The following is a 20,484-nucleotide window of genomic DNA, read 5'->3' as shown; positions in this document are numbered from 1 at the left end:
TTTTTGATTTGATATACTTGGTTAATATCTGGGGGGAAATTGTCATTTCACAAGACCTTTGGGGATCAGAGTGCTTACCAGTCTCAATGTAATAACATGTATGTTTGGACTTTTTGAAACATAATTGTAGATATCAAAGATGGAAGTTATTATGAGGTAATGTATGGGTGCCTGGGCCGTTTCAATTTTAAACACGTTGATCCACGTTAAGAAATGTACCCATAATTTATTGAAGGACTCTTTTTGATAGTAATTCCTGCAAATGTAATGTGAAACGTAAACTACAAAATTAGCTTTTTGTTCGTCCTTATATCAGTCTGGTGGATTTTACGAATTCGGGCTAGTCCATTTTTAATTCACTTAGTCCTGCTGGCTACCAAAAATGTTACATTCTCGCCTCTAGTAGTGCTGTTTTCATGACAGGATTATATTGCTGCAAGACATAATTCCTCTTAATATTTCTAGCTTTTTAATTGCTTCAAAGGCAGAATAAATAAAGAAAACAACAAATTATTTTATCAATCCTAGAAATATTTATTTGACAATAAAGCTTTTTATACACTAGGGTGTTAGCAGGATTAATGCCCACTAAATGTGATGCTGGTGCCGTGGCTTACATTGAAGGAGTGCCAGCGCACCTTCTAAGCAGCTAAAGTGATGTGCAACTTCTTGCACTCCATTTCTGTAGGCCCCTGGTGAATCACTTGGCACAGACGAGCAAGTCTGGTGAGAAACTCAACACGTCTCTCAAGGGCTTTGTTAGAAGTGAAGTCAGAAGTGAACTGCAGACGAATTTAATTGAGGAAAACATTTGATTTGCTTTGCTTTTTTGACTGCAGTTAACAATAGCGGTAAAGCATATTACTGCGATATTCGCAACAGAGTGTTTGGCTGTGACTACAACAGTTTAGTCGAGCAGTAACTACTCACTAATATGGTTAGTGCCAGGAGGTCATTGGTCAAGCATTAGCCAGTCAGACTCCAACTTTAATCACGAGAGCAGCGGTATCTTTTTAAGTGGGGTATGTTTTTCATGTCATATTTAAAGGAAAATATCACTTATACTCAAACGTTGTTGAATTATCACTTTCTTTAATAAACTACTACTTCTTAGCCATAAGATATTAAGCACTTTAATTATAAATCCCATGGCTCAGTTTGTATCCGTATTCTAACCAGGTTTTTTGTACCCTTAGATGTGATGGATGTAGCCTGGTCCCCTCATGATGCCTGGTTGGCTTCCTGCAGTGTGGATAATACAATCGTGATCTGGAATGTCCGCAAATTCCCAGGTGAATAAGCCCTTGTCATAATGCCCATGAGGTATAGCATACTGTTGTAGTGTCTGTGAGGAGGTAAACCGAAAGATTCCTGAGGGCCTTCTGTCTGTTTATTTAGAGATCATTGCCACTCTAAAGGGTCACACAGGCCTAGTGAAAGGTTTAACCTGGGACCCAGTTGGAAAGTACATTGCCTCCCAGGCTGATGACCGTAGCTTGAAGGTGTGGAGAACTGTGGACTGGCAGTTGGAAACGAGCATCACCAAACCCTTTGATGAGGTAGGTGCTTTTGGTTGTCTAAAGATCACTGCGTGGTTTACTGAGGAAAACGTATTTCAAACCATCCAGTTTACCGTGGTTTGGCAGGGAAACCTGTGGTTTTTGGAAGCTCACACCTATTCATTTCTCTCCCTTTCTTTTATTCTGCAATGTGCCCAACAGATTATTTGATTTTTGAGGATCTCTTGCATAATTCTGAGTAGTTAAAACAATCTATATTTCATTTATAACACTTCTGACATTAAAGTCTCCTCTTCGTAACCAAGACACGTTTAACTTTTCCCTAACTTGTTGCATTCAGCCCTTTCCATAGCCCTATTAGTTCAATTGAACGTCACGGGACCGGACTGGAGCCCCTCTCGGCAGCATCCAACCCTGGACACAGTTGGTCCATCAAGGAACACACTCACTAATACAGGGCTGGTTTGGAGTTGCATCTTGTTGACCCAAAACACTCTCCATTTGTTATGTGGGTGGCAAATCTGCCAAGACAATTGAAGAACATGCAGCCTCTGCACAACCCCATCTACGAGGAGTCAGTGCTGATGTCTGCTCCACTGTGACAGCCTGCTCAAAATGTAGTCTTCAGTAACAGGTGGCAGAACTTTAGAGCCTTAGGGATTTCCTCTTTATGGTTGATTTTTAATGTTGGCCAGATATTCTACTTTTCATGTTTGGTTTGCACAGTTTTGCCAAATAAACAAAAAATGAACGGACAAAGCAAGCAAGGAAGGAAATAAATGAGATTTTTGTGACTGTATATGTAAACTGGATATGTCACAGGTGAAAAACAGAGTGTAGGGCAATACTTAGTCCATTGTAGGGGGTAAGCAATACAGAGTGCCAATATGGACTGACGTTGTACATCCATATTCATACGTAAAAATGTTTGGAACCAAAAGGATTAATGTAAGTAATTGGCATTCTTTCCTAAAAATTACAGATTATACCCAATTTTGATGTTAGAGTGCAGTAGCAGCAAGTCAGCAACTTGTCTTGTGCAGTGACTCGTCAGATCTTTGGCCCTGTGGAATAGGTAAAGTGGAGCAGTAATGAGAGCACACCGCTTTCAGTTTGTTGTCCAAGTTGCATCTCTCTATTCACAATATTCAATAAAGTCATTACAACCCTGCATATATATACATATATATTTGACTATTTTACATTCACATTCTCAGGTGTGTTCCCAATACCTCTTCATTCCACCAAGAGTCTCAATAAACAAGATCACATACACATGTACATACAGTAAGCAATCCCTAGCCACTAGGGTAATATAGAAAAAGATCACAGAAATACTGTATTTAAATCAGGCTATGTGCTGTATTAAATTATATGCAGAGGCACAACTAATCTCTTCATTATACAACCATTTTTTTTAAATAACATTTCTAAAGGTATGAAACACAAGCATTAAGCATTAATCAAAAATCTTCAATGCTACTCTTATATTTCAAACACTTTCATAACTGCCTGTTTCATATTTATACATGTATAACAACATAATAACCATTCATCACAATATTTTAGCCATTTTATAACTTATTTACACCTAATACAATTTGAACAATATACATTTAACTAGAGTACCACGTGTCTAGGAGCCGAGAAACTACTTAAAACCCCACACTCTTGTCTGTTAATGATCCAGAACATACTGTATGTTGTGTATGGAACACGTGAGCTTTGACTGACGCACTGCTAGTAACTACACAATGTGTTAGACGTGGACTAAATAAAAGGTGGTCATCTCGGTGTTCTCACCTCTAAATAAAACCCATACCAATATTTAGTAACTGGCATCCTTTTAATCAGCTCTACGCATCCCATATGTCAGCCATTTTTATAGTGCTATAAATTATACAGCGTTGCAAAAGGGGGATAAACAAACTTGAAAGAGTAATACTAAATATAATGCAAAAAACCCTGTTGTGTTTATAAACTGTGAAAGTATGTTTGCCCATTGTGTAACTACTCTGAAGTAATAGCATTTTTCTATTTGTATCGAGTTGAGTTCAATGAATGACCAGTGTTCCTTTTTTATTGTAGAACTCCTGCTTATACTCATTTAGTGTTTCAAAAATCCCCGTCTTTGGAGAAAAGCCATTTTAAATATATTGTTTAATTCAAGGCTTTCTGTTCAGCAAGGGCAGATTCCAGTGAGATCTGAAAGGCTTTTGAGAACCTGAATTTGCCCGCTGGCTTTCCTGTGTGTCACTGTAGCTGCCGTTAAGTTAAACATCCTGGATGGTTGTCTTCACCTTTACACTTCTGCTCTGATCTTCTCTGAAAGTTTGTGTTGTGTGTTGACAGTGCGGAGGAACAACTCACGTGTTGCGACTCAGTTGGGCCCCTGATGGTCAGTACCTTGTTTCTGCTCACGCTATGAACAATTCTGGTCCCACTGCGCAGATTATTGAGAGGGATGGCTGGAAAACTAACATGGACTTCGTGGGTCATAGGAAAGCTGTTACTGTTGTGGTGAGCATTACTTCACGATTGAAAGACTTGCCATCCCTGGGCAGTATTAATCTATTCACTAACATGGATCATTTAGGCACCTTCAGCCTAGCAGTTAGCGTAATCCTTGGGGAGGTGGGAATGGCCCAGGTGACGGAGTAGTTGAAATGTTGTCCACCTGTCCAAGTCTTCATTTTACTTGTGTGCCTAAACGTATTTAATTCCTTTTCTGCAGAAATTCAATCCTAAGATTTTCAAGAAGAAACAAAAAAATGGCAGTTCCCAGAAGCCAAGTTGCCCATACTGCTGTTGTGCTGTAGGCAGTAAAGACCGTTCTGTATCTGTTTGGGTGAGTGAGTGAAGGCGCACGCGTTAAACCTTCAGTGCAGGGTAGGGGCTTTCACACAATATTCCTGCTTGCAGCTTGGTTTATGCGGTTGTTAATTATGACATATCTATAAATCTCAGTCAGTATTTTTTTCGTCTTAATTTTATTTTTTATTTCCAGTGCTGAAACATTCAGGTTATGTAAAGAAGAATAAGGCATCTAATGTAAAAAGCGAAATGTATTTTTGTGTGTGTTTGTCCGGTGTGCTGATCCCCCACCGTTGCTGCCAAACATAGCACAGACTTATTCTGTTCACATGGAGTTTAAATAATAATAATAATAATACAAAAGCCAGTTTCCTTTACACTCTTAATAGTGATCATGGCATTTTGCTTACTCAGGAGTCCTACATGCAAGCAGAGCGAGCTGTACTGCTGGTGCAGTGCTGTTTATGATCGCCTTGCCTTTACGCTGCAGCAGTAACTAGTGAACTGCTTGTAACGGTGGTCTGTGTGTCTTCAGAAGATCTACACAACTGAACGTTTGCCTGATTTGCTAACTGCTTAATCAACGAGCAGTTTCAGTAGAACAAAATAAGTGATTAGATGTGTGTGAATAAACATCAGCATTGTTTAGTCTGTCAGTTTGTGGTAGCACATACTGACATTGGTAGCACAGATTGAAAACTCTTGTTTTCAGGCACAGTCCAGTTACCGTATGGGAGGTTTGGTTAACTAAAAAGGAGTTAAAACGCGAGTATTTTTTTATTTTACTTCTAAATGTAAATGCAGTAACATTGTATGCAAATAGAAATGTCTGCGCTTTTGTGTGCTGCAAACTTACGCAATGTTGTCTTTTTCAGCTGACATGCCTGAAGCGGCCTCTGGTGGTTATCCATGAGCTGTTTGACAAGTCCATTATGGACATAACATGGTAAGACTGTCTTCACCTACCTAGCTGAGTGTATCTAGTGATAGGGAAATGTCTCTGAATGGCTATTGAGCCAGTTTATTCATTCACTGAGCCAAATCTGATCATTTACTTATCTCACTGGCGCTTTTATCCAAGATGACATTCAACATTTGAGAGATATGATTGTCTCCATTTCTTTTCGTTTTCCATTTGTAGCACGGCCAGGTGAAGTGACTTGCTCAGGGTCACACTGTGTCGTTGCCCAGCATCAGTAGCAGGATTTGAACCCCCAATCTCAGGGTTTGTGGTCTATAGTCTTAAACACTGCACTACACTGCCTGCCTGTTTATGTCTTACTCTCTGTGGACATAAAGCTTGAAATGAAGATGACTTTTCATTGTGGGTTTTAGAGTGAGTTGTGAAATACCACATAAGCTTGCCTGGTGTTTAATACATTGAGGGCAGCAGAGTTTCATATTAAACAAATGTGTAAAATAATAAAAGAACATCTTTACAACAACAACAACATTTATTTATACAGCACATTTTCATACAAAAAGTAGCTCAAAGTGCTTTACATAATGAAGAATAGAAAAATAAAAGACACAATAAGAAAATAAAATAAGTCAACATTAATTAACATAGAATAAGAGTAAGGTCCGATGGCCAGAGTGGACAGAAAAAACAAAAAAAAAAAACTCCAGACGGCTGGAGAAAAAAAATAAAATCTGTAGTTATTCCAGACCATGAGACCGCCCAGTCCCCTCTGGGCATTCTACCTAACATAAATGAAACAGTCCTCTTTGGATTTAGGGTTCTCACGGAAGAACTTGATGATGATGGTCACGTAGACTTCTGGCTTTTAATCCTTCCGTCATTGTTGGAGCATCATGATGCTTTGAGTAGGTGGTGGTGGCGCGGGTCACCACCACAAAGAAACCGGAAAAAGAAACAGAAGAGAGAGTAGGGGTCAGTACAGATTTTAGAGCCACCATGAATAGTTATTATGATGAATTGAACATACAGAGTATCAGGATTAAGTTAAATTAAGTTAGATTGAAGTTATGAGAAGGCCATGTTAAAGTAATGTGTTTTCAGCAGTGTTTTAAAGTGCTCTACTGTATCAGCCTGGCGAATTCCTATTGGCAGGCTATTCCAGATTTTAGGTGCATAGCAGCAGAAGGCCGCCTCACCACTTCTTTTAAGTTTAGCTTTTGGAATTCTAAGGAGACACTCATTTGAGGATCTAAGGTTACGATTTGGAATATAAGGTGTCAGACATTCCGATATCGGATTCATGTTGCAGGGCCACCTTGTAGCAATGAATATCTAAACCTGTTCAATGAATGCATTATGATGGGTGTGCATATGAAAATGCATTTTAAAAGTAATTTCAGTCACTGTCCAAATTGGGCAGCTCCATCAGCTTGATGATAGAATAATGCAAGCAGTTTTGTCATTTGAAAAATAGACCCGCACAAGCCGTACGAGAACACGTTTAGCACATTCTCACCTATTTGTGATTTGTACCTTTGCAAGTTTCACTTTCATGTTAAACTGGGTTTTTCATTTTCATTTTTACTATGTAACAATTCAATATCCTTTTATATTTTAAAATAAAAAGTTATTGTGGAGTCATTTTAAAAGCTTAACTAAATCATGTATTTGCATGGTTTCCTTCTGTCTGGTCGTCCTGTTTACAAGTGATAATAAAAGCAGTTTTGCACTTGAGCATTGGTGTTATTTGGCTGTCTTCTACCTTACATATGTGGTTTTTTAACATTTGTAATGGGTAATTTAGCTTTAAAAAAATTACCTTTTCCCCCCTCATTGTTTCTCAACCTCAGCCGTCTGTTTTTCCAGCAATTTTCTTTTGAACCAAATTGCTAAGAGCTCCATAATTAACCTAGCTTTGAGTGATTCCAGCATGGAAATATCTATATTGTTATAAATTATTTTAGCATTTTTGTATCAAGTTTCCATGTAGAGCTACTAGTTAAATCGGTGTGAGAGCTCTGCTTATTACAGTAATTATCAGGGAAACCAGTAACAGCACACTGCACGATAATGTGCAGTGAATACACTTGACTTGCGCATTCCTAGTTTTCATATTCTTTCTCTTTACGTTTAGCATTTGTCTGCTCAGAGGATGATGCGCTTGCTGCTTCCTGATCAGCTCTTCTTTTCTCCACCCTAGCGACCCGCTGCTTTTCTGCTTCCGTTGACATCTTTTCACATTAAAACTGATTAAGTCCGTGCTTGTGTTGCAATTACTTAAGTACATTTTTCCTTCATTTTCACATAAACTGGCACTTAAGTCTTCAATCCACCTCAAGAATGATTTAAGATATGAAGACGTAGGGGAAGTGATAGTGAAGGAGTTAGGGATGAGAACGGCGCCTGTATGTATGCACAGCACAGCCGTCCTGTTGGCTGCTCTCGAGAGTAGATTCACAATAAAGTAAAATAAAAAGATGATTGGAGGTCAATCATCACCCCGAAAGCAAATAGTAGACGTCACATAGTGTATGTGTACCAAATTTCAGGTCAATAGGTCAAACGGTTTGTGAGCTACAGGTGATATAAAATCCTGGACAGACAAACAGACAGCCACAGTAGCGTATTATATAAGAAGATTGTGATCCTGTCTGCCTTTGTACCAAATGTTAGAAACATTGCATTAAATGAAAATGTAACTGTAATGGAAATCTTTTCTCCTCTTGTGTCCTTTTACAGGACCTTAAACGGCCTGGGGATTTTGGTGTGCTCCATGGATGGCACTGTAGCATATCTGGATTTCTCACAGGATGAGCTCGGAGATCCACTCAATGAGGAAGAAAAGGTACAGCTTAAGTTCCCACCGGTCTGTATGTACTGTTTGACTTAAATTGTTAAGTACAAAAAAAAAATTTAACTCTGTTTATTTCAAGATATGTTTTTGAACAAATTCAGTATGGCTGAAAGCAGTTCTGCTCATTTCTTTGATCTGCTCTTTGAAACGGACCTGTTTGGCAGTACAAGTTGTCTTTTTATTGAGTTTGGAAAATTTTCACCCTCGAGAACGGAGATTTAACTCATAAGCATCTTTATGCTTTACTTTCTTGACAGAATTTAATTCATCAAAAGATTTATGGGAAAAGCTTGGCAATTACAACAGAAACTCAGATGGGCACCACCATCATTGAAAATCCAGAGATGCTTAAGTACCAGCAGCAGAAAGAAGTAGTAGAGCAAACAAGCACTGCAAACAGGGAGTCCTCCACACCTAAACTCAACAGTGTGGTCAATGGTGAGAGCCTGGAGGACATTCGGAAGGTGCGTTCGTCTTGAGTCCGTTGCATGATGTTCTCTCTTGTCTTTAGGAAGAAAATAGGTACTGTATAATAGGTCCATCATTTTATATATCATTTTGTGTTCTCTAATAGAATTTGTTAAAGAAGCAGGTTGAAACAAGGACGGCAGATGGTCGGCGCAGAATCACCCCTCTCTGCATCGCTCAGCTTGACACTGGGTAAGTTCAGTCTTGTGGCCAGGCACACAAAAGACAGAAGTGTTGACCCTTGGATTCTTCAGTGCCCACCTCTCTCAGGTGGCACACGTGCTCCCAGCTGCATGTCACCCAGCTCCGCCTCATCCCACTCACCTGGTGTCAGAGACAAGTGATGTGTCCTCCGGCTCCTTGAGCCAACCCAAGGTCAGGGTCCATATCTGAGTCTTGCTGGTGACCGCACACCCAGGCCGATGTGCTTTAGCTGGCTTCTCCATGTGTCTCTGCCCCCTCTGACATGTGCTTGGCTCCCTGAGGAATGTGTCCCTCCCAGTTCTGGAACTACGGCCACTATTTTATATAATATCATCACCATATCAACACAGTTTGAAACGAAAAAACACAAAAGTCATGTCTGGAAAGGCTTTGTGTTTGAAGAAGAATTTCAGCACGTTCTAGCGGAAATTGTACTTATTATGGAAAAATGCACACACATAACTACGTACACACAAGCTTTTGTTACCACCATTAGCTCATTTTATGGAGTGTAGAAATAGATCTGTGTGTGCTTTTGAGAGCACAATAATGGAGAAACAGCACACCAATAATGTTTGAAGTTTTATTTTTAGTATTTAAACAGTGTTTTTCAGTTACTAGAGAGAAAATGGTGGAAAATAAAATTTGTATGAGCATACAGCAAGATCCATCAGGTAGTCAATGATGATTTCATCCTTTCTAAAATGCCCCCATGATTATAATCACCTCCTCCGCTTGTTGTTACACTTGGGGGGGAATCCCCATGTCTATCACACATTAAGTTTAAATCCATAAATTGTATTGTTATATTTACAGATGCCAATACTAGTTTACTTAAATGGCAGTTGCCTATCTACATGATCAGTATATGCCAGTATTACCACTGCTGAATTATTCTGTTCATCTGATGTTTCATAACCTTTGGGTGTTTTAATAAAACATTAATGTAAAGTTCGATATTCTTATGATATTTAGAATTAATTGTGTCACTAAAAATGTTATGTTTAATGTCTTCCATACAGAGATTTCTCCCCAGCCCTGTTCAACAGCGTTCCCATCATGCCAGGGTCTTCAGTGTCCTCGCAGCTGACGCAGCACCTGACCTCCTCTGACTCCAACACTGCCAATTCTGTGAGCATGAAGCCACAGCACGAGCCCTTGGCGTCTGCATCTACTGCTGCTCCTCAAAAGCCCCTTGAAGATGCCCAGCAGAGAAATGGGTTAGACCTCAGTCTGGGAGTTGTTTACTTACTGTTTATTCTATGAACTGTCCACTTACATACACATACACTTCCACAGTGTATACACTTATTGTAACACTGTTTATGTAGCACATGTTCATACAGAATGAGCATCTTGTTAGTGTGCTCTCTGTGCTCCAGATCACTACTGTATACTGAAGAGAATGCAGAACCAGACCCTACCACGGTATTGGAGTTGTCAATTTCTCAAAGAGTGTTGTATCTTAAAACAAACAAACAAAAAAGTCTCTGTTATACATCCAATATTTTGCTTAGTGTAGAAATATTCAGACTCTATTATTTCTATACTTTTTAAATGAAATACAATGCAGTTTTATCTTAGTTATGTGAAGTCATGGGGGGGGGTTGACAGACTGCAGATATTTCGCATTAACTTCATGACTTATGTTTAATTTTGTTTCTAAGGGTCAACTCTGGTGTGTCAAATTCAGTGGCGGTTGTCAATTCCACTGCAGTAAAAGCTAACAATCTCCACTCATCGTCTTCCAAGATTGAGCCAATGAAAGCACTTGATTCAAGGTTCACGGAGAGGTCAAAGACGACCCCTGGGGTTGCCATATCCTCTCCTGTTGTGAGCCTGACTCCTGTTGACAGGTAAGAAAAGGCGTTTGCTCTAATTCACTAGACGCAGACCTAAGATTTTGTCTCCGGATGGTGTGTTTTGTCTTTTAGAGTTTAGAAACTTTATTTTTTTTATACTTGGATATTTCATTTAGGAGTGATTTCTGTCCTGTGGTCCTTATAGCCAGGATAGATTTCACTCACTGTCCAAATCCCCATGGCCCTAAATTGGAATAGATGGATTTAAAGATGTTATTGTATAGTAAACGAGTCCATTTAAAAAGAAAGCAATAATCTTTAAAATCAGGGAACTCAGACTTTTTACACTCGTGCTTACTTGTTTGAATAACAACTTATCTGCTCGTCTCATTGTATCAAGACAACTGCAGTTGAAAACACACGCCTTCCACAACTCTTGACTTGCTGCAGTTACACTATAAGAAGCCCTGTGTAAAACAGTCTAGTCCAGCAAGTATTCCCAAAATGCTTCCTGTTGAGTGAAATCCTACTAAAGCATTTTTTGTTTTACTTTTACTTGCAGAATAAAGGATGTAGGTGTTGTTAAAGAGTCCAGGCCAAAAGAGATACTGGAGAGCAGCAGTGACAGTGAAGACAAGACTCCAATAATGAAGTCTCTGTCGTTATCCAAGAGAAAAGCTGAAGTTGAAGGTGCTGAGGTGGTTGAAAAGAGGAAAAAGGGTAGACCGCGGAAAGACACCAAAACCATGTCTGTCTCAGTGGCAGTGCAACAGGTAACAGTGAGTTTAGTCCTGGCTGAACACTGAAATCTTTCTCTTGTATTATGGAATATGCAATAGTTGTCATGGAGAACACGGTCGTTAGAATATACCGATCTTCAGTAGACAAATCACATCATACACATGGACAGACAGTCTACTAACAAAAAGTATGCCAACTAATACCTTTGACTAGTATTCTGTTTTAATAATGCATACACAGTTAGCTATATGCTGTGTGTGCAAGTCTACTGTAGCTCCTCTCTGCTCTGCTTAAGGCCTCCTCATTTTGGCCAATGCTGATTCCTACTGACTGCTGGGAAATGAGTCCTTTCGGTACAACTGACAGAGGCTCACACCAGTAAAGTGTGTGTTTGTTTTTTAATTGATTAACAGTAAACAGTTAATCAATTACACTGTACAGTATAAACACAGTAGCTGGTGATATTAATCTCCATTTTGTACAAGCCACGGGAAACAACAAAACAAGAAATGCCAACCTGTGACCAAGATGCAGTTGGCTTCTTACTGATCCTAATCTGAGCTCTGTCTGCATCACAATAGCTGCCATGTCAATCTCACTTTGTCATAACTGAAATGTTGGTCCATTCACTAAGGCCTTTGTAGCGTGCCAGTTTGATTAATGTCCTTTGAAAATGTCTGCCATCTCTCTCGAATCATCCTAATTTAAAAGGATGATCTCCTCCATCCTCTTATTTTGTGATCCTGGCTTTATTTAATGCACAAGACGTTTTTGCAAAGCAAATCACATGCTGCTTACTTTTTTTTTTTTTTTGTGAAGGTTTTCTGTCCTGCAATGGCTTCACTTTACCACCTAATGAGTTTTCACTAAAAAATGTTCATCTTTGTTTTAACATTTTGCCTCGCAGCTCAAATAATAGAATACAATCCTGAAGTGTACTTGATGTATCCTTATGGTATTGAATGTGTTTCCCTAGAATGCTACTGGGACAGACAAGGACCTTTCTCGAATTGTTTCTCCAGTGGTAACGTTGAAGCTTCCTACCCAGACTCTTCAGAAGTGTTTCACATTGCAGGTAATTTCTTTTTGCATCTGTTGTTTCCAAAGCCACAGCAGCACATTTTGTAAAAACTCCCCAACGATGTATTGTGCAAAGCTAAACATGATCTTTGTAATTATCACAGATGTCCTTAGCCTCTGAAATGGTGTACTGCTAGTGCTTCTGTTAACATGGTCACATTTGGTCACGCCTGTGTCAGTCGTTTCAGGTGACAATATGCGTGTGTTTTGTGCTTTCAGATTAGTTCAGATCCATCTGTGTTCATTGAAGTTGAAAATGAAGTTTCTACTTATGCGGGTTTGAAACTGAGTCGATTAAAATGTAACCGAGAAGGCAGAGACTGGGAGACGGTAGTTACAAGTCGGATATTGGCAGCAGCTGGAAGCAGGTCAGTTTTACGCAGATTGTTTCATAGACTTTTCTCATGTTGGTTATTGGTTAAATAAATATTTTGCTTTTTTTACAGAAACTTTTAAAGTACTGATGCTGATAAAATGTTTAAAAAAAATTACACTAGCACTTTTGTAAAATTTGTCAGTAGATTCTTAATAATTAATGGAGGGGCAGCACAGCGGTGCAGTGCTTAGTTGTGATGCCTCACAGTTCCTGGGTCTTAGTGCCCAGGTTTGGCCTCAGCCAGAATTTTAACCTTTCTGTGCAGAGTTATGCATGTTCTGGGTAATTGAGATTTGGGAGGAAACTTAAAGACTTGAATGGGTTTTACAGGGGCTACTCTAAACTGGCCCATTACGACTGAGTGTGAATGTATGCATCAAAATGGCTCTACTGGTTCTGGCTTTGCTTGCTTCTTCATTGGGAAGGGACATTGTAAATTTACATTTGGACTGAGTAACCAGTGTGCAGCAGGGCATTATTTTTAACTTAAGAAGTTGGCTTTGTACTAATAATTTGAAATGATAAAAAAACCAGATCCCTTTTGACTGTGAACAAAGAGAGACTTAATTTCTGTTTCTCTGTCTAATTTGTATGTTTTCTCTCACAGTGACATTGTCAGCGTGGCTTGTGAGGACCGAACACTGTCAGTGTTTTCTGCATATGGTCGCCGTCTTCTGCCAGCAATCCTCCTACAGGCCCCTGTCTCTACTGTCCACTGTACTGGGTTCTTCGTCATGGTCCTGACAGCATGTGCTACTCTCTCTGTCTGGTAGGTGCCTGCTTGTGTTCCGGTAATGAACAGGTAATAACAATGTGCCAGTACTCACATCGGTGTATTTTCTTATTTTCACCACATTTTATATGCTGTTCTTACAGCTTACCTCATTGGATTTTTTTTTTTTTTTACCGCAGGGATGTTCAGAAGCAAGCTGTTTTGGTGAAGGATGAGTCCCTGCAGATGATACTGTCAGGTAATGGCCATAGTCCTGAAGCGAGCAGCTCCTTCAGCTGTGGTAATCTCTACATGACTCTTTATCAGCTTAGCCCCAGGGTGTCCATACCATTTATTAAAAGGATCACCTAAAAGCCAATAGTAGAAGGATGCTGAAGATGAGAGGCTGCGTTTGACTTGGGGGTTTGTTTTTTGTGAACTCTTGTATTCCACCAGTAGAAATGATGAACATAAGAATTATGGCAAAACATTTATAGAAAACCCAAGGCCTCCCTCAGGTCGTACAAGTATACTAGGATACAATTTGCATTTCTGATATATAAAATATGGATATGCGTTTAAAAAGTGATGTGTGGAACTTGAACTAAACTAAGACTTAAGTTAAGATTTTCATGGTTTATTATTTAGTTGTGCATTCATATAACTATGTAACTTGCATTGGGTTTCTTTTTTGCCTTCTCTGTCTGAACAGATAATCAAACAGAGATATCCGAGTGAGAATGAAATCTGGCAAAGTGTAATCATTAGCTGTGAAATAAATACATTTGGAGGGAAGCTGAATTGACCTGTGAACTTTGTCATTTTCCACAGGCACAGACACTACTGTCACTCAGTCCTTGCTGACACAACATGGAGTACCAGTGGTCAACCTCTCTGATGGAAAGTCTTACTGTTTCAATTCCTCCCTTGGAACCTGGTAATGGCTGTAGGGAGAATTCTATTTCATGTTTATTCTGACCACTGCATGCTGCTGCACGAGTTTCCTTTGCCGATTTTCTTTTCTTTTTGCCTCATATGACTGCTTTTTCCAACAGGGTTGAATTTTGCTATGTGATTAGAGACATTGTGTTGGAGAAGTGAATTTTTCTGGGGGTCACCCCCTTCATTTTTCCTTTGTTTGGTGAAACAACATTCAGTTTCTACATCTTGAGTTTCTCTAGGTCATGGATCCTGTCCTTAATGTAGCACAGTTTGTTTATGTAGTGATTATGTTTGTACTTTTTCTTCTCACTTTTCATAATGCCACACCCAGAAGTTAAAGTGTTAATTTACATAAGTATATAGATGTTGAAAGTTTTATATGCCATTTCTGTGTGTGTTAGATTAGTCACTCCTTGGCTCCAATAGCTGGTTTTGCCCCCTTAAGTAGGCATTTCCTATACCTGTGTAGCAGAAATGGAGAATGTTTTGGGGTCTGTCTCAGCTACCCAGTAACATGCTACTATAGCTACAGTTTTTTTTTTTTTTAATTCATTAATTTTTTTTTCATGTGATTATCTGCTTGTACTACCAGAGCATATCTATAATACAGGAAAATCAGAGTATCCAGCAGAAAGCCCACTCTTGAAACCCTAGACGCTGACCACTGTACCACTTCTGTAGTCTTGCATGGCTTGGCTTCCAGAAATGTTTGCTAGTTTGGGGACTTTAACCCCAATCCCACTCCCCCAGTTTAAGTAGTTTCTGCTTGACTTTGCTTAAACCTAAATATGTCAAACTTTGGCTATTTAGAATTTAGTCCCCAAGAACCGCTTCATTTTATTTGTTTTATAACAAGTTGAAAACATTGGTTCAAAGCAATTCAGCTATTGATTCTTGACTCTTTGTGAAATAAGATGGGAGCCAAACTGTAAAATGCAACCTGAACTTGTAGAATTTGTTGGCGGCTGCACCTCTGCTATACCGTTAATAGAATCTCTCATTCCTGTTTCTTACCTGTTTTGAGTGTGATTGGTGAGAATGTCCATTTTTCAGAATCTCGGTTTTGTTTTTCTGACCGTCTTGCTGTCTTCACAGGAATATCATAGCAGACAAGCAGGACTCCTTAGCACTGTGTGCAGACTACAGGAGCTGTGTTATTTCTCAAGACGCTTTGATGACTTCTGGTCCTTTAGCAATTGTACAGGGCCGGACGCTCAAGTAAGCATTTTTGAACCTTTTATTAGTCAAAATGGAAACTCCCAAGGATGACAGCAGAATTTAGAGCTGTTCACTCCTTGTGACTGTTGTTCTTAGAAAGAAAAACAGTAGATTTTAGTTTGCTTTAAAAATGAAAGTGTATGTTTGATTTCCCAAAGTTTATGCTAGAATGTATGTTTTGCACACTGGTGTGTATGTCTGAGCGCTGAGAACACCCAGAGCCAGTTGAGGTGTGTTTGGACTGGGAACTTGAAGTAGTTGGGGGCTCCCAAGTTCAGCCCACTGTGGCTGCAGCCTTTCACCCCAGCCAGTTTCACAGACCACTGGGGTCACTCTTGGGTCTCATCAGTCGAATTGTTTAGCTGACCATTTTTCTTTCCTTATTGTATATTTGGTAAAGTGCTCTAGTATGACATTTGCATTTAGAAGAAATTCAGAAATTGTTTTCCGTTGTCAAACTTTTAAGAACTTAACTTTCTTTTAAATTGTTTTTTTGTTTCTACTTACTTTTTACGGTTTCTTCTGAACAAACTCATTTTTGTTGCAGTGCTGGAAGACAGGCAGCCCGGCTGTCCTCAACTCCTCATCATTTACAGCAAGGGATGACCCTCGCTTACCTGGAGAACCAGATGGCATCAGCACTTAGCTTAAAATCGAGCCAGGAATACCGCCACTGGCTTCTCATATATGCCAGATTTCTGGTGAATGAAGGTTGGTGCCTTGCTGCTGTTTTTATTACCATGCTGTTCATTTCAGAGTTTCAAGCTCCTTATGGTCACTTCAGCCTTTTTATGGAGGGCTATTGCTTCCCTTTTGCCAGTGTCCCCCTACTGAAGAAGCAGTATTTCATGGTAGAGAATAAACTGATAGTTTGAAATTTACATAATGTTTTGTCTTTGGCATGGGCTTTAAAGTTGCTGTTTTATACCTTAACCACATTCGTCCAACTATCTGCATGACTTGTTCTTTCTGGACGTCCAGATGTGGTGTTGTGTTGGAGATACTTGGCCTGGTAATCCTGAGTTGTCCTCTTCCCCTACAGGATCAGAGTACCGGTTGCGAGAACTTTGTAAAGACTTGCTAGGGCCTGTGCACAAATCGGCAGGAAGCATGTGGGAAACGGCGATACTGGTAAGAGCGTGCCAGCTATCTGAAAGCAAAATACGTTGGATATGTTATTAAAGCTGCTCATTACTTGGTTAATTGCACTTGTGAGAAAAAGTCTTTGAACTATTTGGAATTTGCTGATCCTCTAATGTGGTCTGATCTGCCTTTAAGTAGTGATAGACACACAGTTCAGAACTGTCATATCTTTTATTCAACATGTTTGAATATTTAAGGGTGATGATGACTAGTGGCACCTGGTGTAGTGGCTGACCAGGCTTGTTTTGCCCCATTCCTCTTCACAGAGCTGCTTCATTTCATTTTCATTGCTGGGTTGTTTTGCACAGGTGGCTCTCTTCACGTCATACCACAGCATTTCAGAAGGACCGAGTAGGCATTTCTAAGATAAGAACCACCGTGGTTGGGGGTCACCGTCACATGGCTGTGCCCAGCTTCCTTTGAGGCTACAGATTGTAGGCAGATGCACAAATACGCTTGTGTAGAATTTCCATGTACAACTCCGGATTTGCTTACCTTATTTACGGCACACCTTCTTGGCCCCGAGGCAGCAAAGCAGCTCCACACCCTGATGTTTCTGAACCTTCCCACCCATCCTTCACAGAATGGACTGGGGTTTGGTATGCAGTGCTCTGTTTTCTCCTGTCAGAATGTTGTGTAGTTATGCCACGTAATGTATAACACTTGTCGTGTGCACCAGAGGATGTTTCATTGATATTTAGAAACACTGCTCGCTCTTTCTGGTGGGGAGCAGTCATTTTGTGCATGGTAGCCTCTTATGAACACTCAGGGATGCAGAAGTTAAAATGAGATATTTCTGCTGCTGGTGGTCCCTTACCCTCAGTCTAAGGGTTCTTTTGTTTCGCCCTTCATTATTGTGTGGTGCACTCTTATAGTGTACTGTGCTCAGTCTGCCCATCTGTGGACTGTTAGGGGTCCAGGTATTTAGACAGTAGTGCCTTTGTAGCCTTTAACAACTTGATGGGCTTCCATGAGTCTTCCATGAGAACTTGTTATTTTTGGCCCATGTTGCACTGCCATAGATGTCTACTTTGACAGCAGGAAGAAGAATTGTAGGATTTTGTGGGGATGTTTTCTCATTGACAGCAGTGAGGCTTCTGTTTGCCCTCTTGGAGGTTCACAGACCTTTTACATCAGTCACCTTAAGTATTTAAACAGTATTTTGAATTGTAAACTGGTATGTGTGCTCTTTGTTTTGTTTATCTGTTTTTCAAATAGTACTTAATCCACAGAATCCAAATAAGGATCTCTGGGAGGCTGGAGCCTGGCATTGCAGCCCTGGTTAAGGCCCACGCACTCCCACACTCACACTCGTATAAGGAACCATGCAGGAGTCCTGAACATTTCAAAGGCTTTTAAAAACTCGTTCTCATATCAGAGTGTACTAATGTTTTGGGTAGTGAGTGACTTTTTATTTTAGCAAAAACATTATATTGCCTAGAAAAACATGACACTAACTTAGATAAGTGCCAGAAAGTCCACAAAACAGCCAAAATATACAACGTGTGACAGAAAGGCAGGTCGAGTCTCTCATCCCCTGGAGGTTTGTAGTTGTCTCTTTGTGTATTTCTGCACTTTCAGGTTCCATTTCCACTAAAGCCTGGCCAGGGCTAGCCAGTTCACTGGGTTGTTTTTCTTGAAGTTCTTTCTCTTCAAGTCTTTTAGAACGACGCCTGTCTGCTTTGTTTAAATGTCATTTTCCACAGCATTGAGCTGATTTTAAGGAACAGTCCAAATCTTCACCTGTGACCTACGATTGCAAAATGGGCTCAAAACATCCACAAATGTTTTAGTAAAACTATAAGCTTGTCATTATAATGCTGAAAGGTATGAAATCTGCCAGGCTTCTCCTGTCAAGAAGGCAAACCTGCCATTCTCAAGGAATCACTTGGTATATCTGAACCTTTATAAAACTGGAGTTTAATTGGTTGTATCCGATTGATACCTATGGGCAGTCTTGTCATGTGTTTAAATTATTTGTTGAAGAGGGAAGTTGAAAGTAACTGCTTTCTGTAATCGGACTGAGCTTTATTTTTTTCTTTTGCTCCTGGTCTGCCACAGGGGCTGCAGAAACGGGAGCTGTTGAAAGAGGTGCTCCCAGTCATCGGGCAGAACCTTCGGTTCCAGAGGCTCTTCACAGAATGTCAGGATCAGCTGGAGATGCTGAAGAGCAAATAGCACTTTTCACGTCATTCCACGAGGGATTTATTTCTCCTACAGAGACAGACTGACTGACCGACGGGCACACAGGCAGGCACAGACAGACATGCTAGCCCCAGGGGAAGGCGCCTGGCAGTCCTGCAGAAGGCCATACCCCGATTTCCCTCATTTTCACTTGCGTACCATTCAAAGGAGTGTCAATTGGCAAGCAGGAACAGCTCCTTCAAGGAGGTGAATGGAGGACGCTGTTAAAGTCCTGCGTTAAAATTCCATCGGATACCAAAAATAGCCGAGCTGATGGTGAGTTGCATTAAGCACAAGGCAGCAGATGTCGGACCTTCCCGGTCACACGATGGATTTGTTTCATAATTTTTGGAAGTCAAGTTCTCGTCCCTCTTGTTATTAAGGGGTGATATGTCAGGTTTTGAAACTTGAACTGTTGCTTTTTTGTTTTGTTTTTTTTTTGGTAGAGAATTTAAAAGCCCCGTGTGAGAGACTTCCTTACACCACAAGCATTTGTCCACTACAGCCACATAGCCATGACATTTTTTTTTGATTTTGTAAAAAAAAAAAAACTTTTATTTGTAATTTTTAAATGTTTGTAAAAGCAACCCCCTTTTTGTTTCTTTTGTTTTCTTTGTTATTTTTTTTTCTACAAAATAAACTAATTGAGCAGTGCTTGAGGTAGATTATTAGATTTTATTGTGTGTTTCTAGGCAGCGAGAAACCTCCTTGTGTTCAGGGGCCTTCGTAAATGCCGGCAGTGTGGTCGTGACAGCCAGTTTGAAAGGAAAGCAGTGGCATTTTTGTTAGGGCACAGATAGTAGACATGGCATTGTCACAGGTTTGTCTGACCAAAGTGCAAACCATCCCCCTTTGTGGTGCCATGATAAACGAGAACAGATAAACAGACTAGTAGAAGACACATGCCTGATGGTCCCATTTTTATAAACCTGTCCTGGGGTGCACTGGTTTCCAGTTTAAGGTTCATGTTCATCACTGCTGGGATAGGCTTCAGCTCATGTTAGGCCTGTAATGGAATGAGCGGCTCCACAGTTGGTAGTGCAGGCAGCAAGTGCCTGGCCAGTTGTAACGTTAATTTCTCCTTTTTGTGGTGTGGTGTGGCCAAGCACTGCAACCTTCAGCACCTCTGAATTTGATTTGAAGCACCGATAGAATCCTCTGACATTACAGATCAGGTAGTCAGTCGTAAATTCACAATATACTGAGGGGGAGTTTGGTCAAAAATGTAGTGGGCCTCGGCAGATGTCAAGAAGCGAAAACTTCTAACAAGAAAGAACACAAAAATACGTTTTACAGGGCTGATGTTATTAATGCCATTCAGCGTGACAGTGAGAGGAGCAGCCAGCTCCTGTGAACAAGTCAAAACGTGCACCACTTCCTTCTGTGTGGCACAGTGGGCATGGTTGGTGTTTCAAAGGTGGGCCAGGAGATGAGGCTTGAAGCCCAAGGCAGGTCTCTACGTGTGTGGACACTTGGCTTCTTCTTGCAGCACTCCAGTTTCTTA

General features: G+C 40.2%; 1 protein-coding gene across 1 annotated transcript in view; it reads left to right on the top strand.

Moving 5' to 3' along the window:
• The window catches only part of LOC120540653 (protein HIRA), a 30,372-nt gene extending 10,841 nt beyond the window's left edge, over positions 1–19,531 (top strand). The window contains exons 6-25 of the mRNA XM_039771587.1: positions 1,197–1,292; positions 1,399–1,559; positions 3,873–4,040; positions 4,255–4,368; positions 5,210–5,280; positions 7,996–8,101; positions 8,368–8,574; positions 8,685–8,770; positions 9,805–10,002; positions 10,450–10,638; positions 11,147–11,357; positions 12,302–12,400; positions 12,625–12,773; positions 13,389–13,550; positions 13,694–13,752; positions 14,325–14,430; positions 15,531–15,653; positions 16,201–16,364; positions 16,696–16,784; positions 18,858–19,531. Coding sequence (XP_039627521.1) covers positions 1,197–1,292; positions 1,399–1,559; positions 3,873–4,040; positions 4,255–4,368; positions 5,210–5,280; positions 7,996–8,101; positions 8,368–8,574; positions 8,685–8,770; positions 9,805–10,002; positions 10,450–10,638; positions 11,147–11,357; positions 12,302–12,400; positions 12,625–12,773; positions 13,389–13,550; positions 13,694–13,752; positions 14,325–14,430; positions 15,531–15,653; positions 16,201–16,364; positions 16,696–16,784; positions 18,858–18,974 — 2,675 coding nt within the window. The 3' untranslated portion in view covers positions 18,975–19,531. The remainder of the gene's footprint in view (positions 1–1,196; positions 1,293–1,398; positions 1,560–3,872; positions 4,041–4,254; positions 4,369–5,209; positions 5,281–7,995; positions 8,102–8,367; positions 8,575–8,684; positions 8,771–9,804; positions 10,003–10,449; positions 10,639–11,146; positions 11,358–12,301; positions 12,401–12,624; positions 12,774–13,388; positions 13,551–13,693; positions 13,753–14,324; positions 14,431–15,530; positions 15,654–16,200; positions 16,365–16,695; positions 16,785–18,857) is intronic.
• The last annotated feature ends 953 nt before the right edge of the window (positions 19,532–20,484 follow it).

Source organism: Polypterus senegalus, chromosome 12 (genome assembly GCF_016835505.1).
Source record: "Polypterus senegalus isolate Bchr_013 chromosome 12, ASM1683550v1, whole genome shotgun sequence".
NCBI classification, from domain to species: domain Eukaryota; kingdom Metazoa; phylum Chordata; class Cladistia; order Polypteriformes; family Polypteridae; genus Polypterus; species Polypterus senegalus.
The sequence above is the reverse complement of the archived record's forward strand: the minus strand, read 5'-3'. Positions and strand labels throughout refer to the sequence as shown.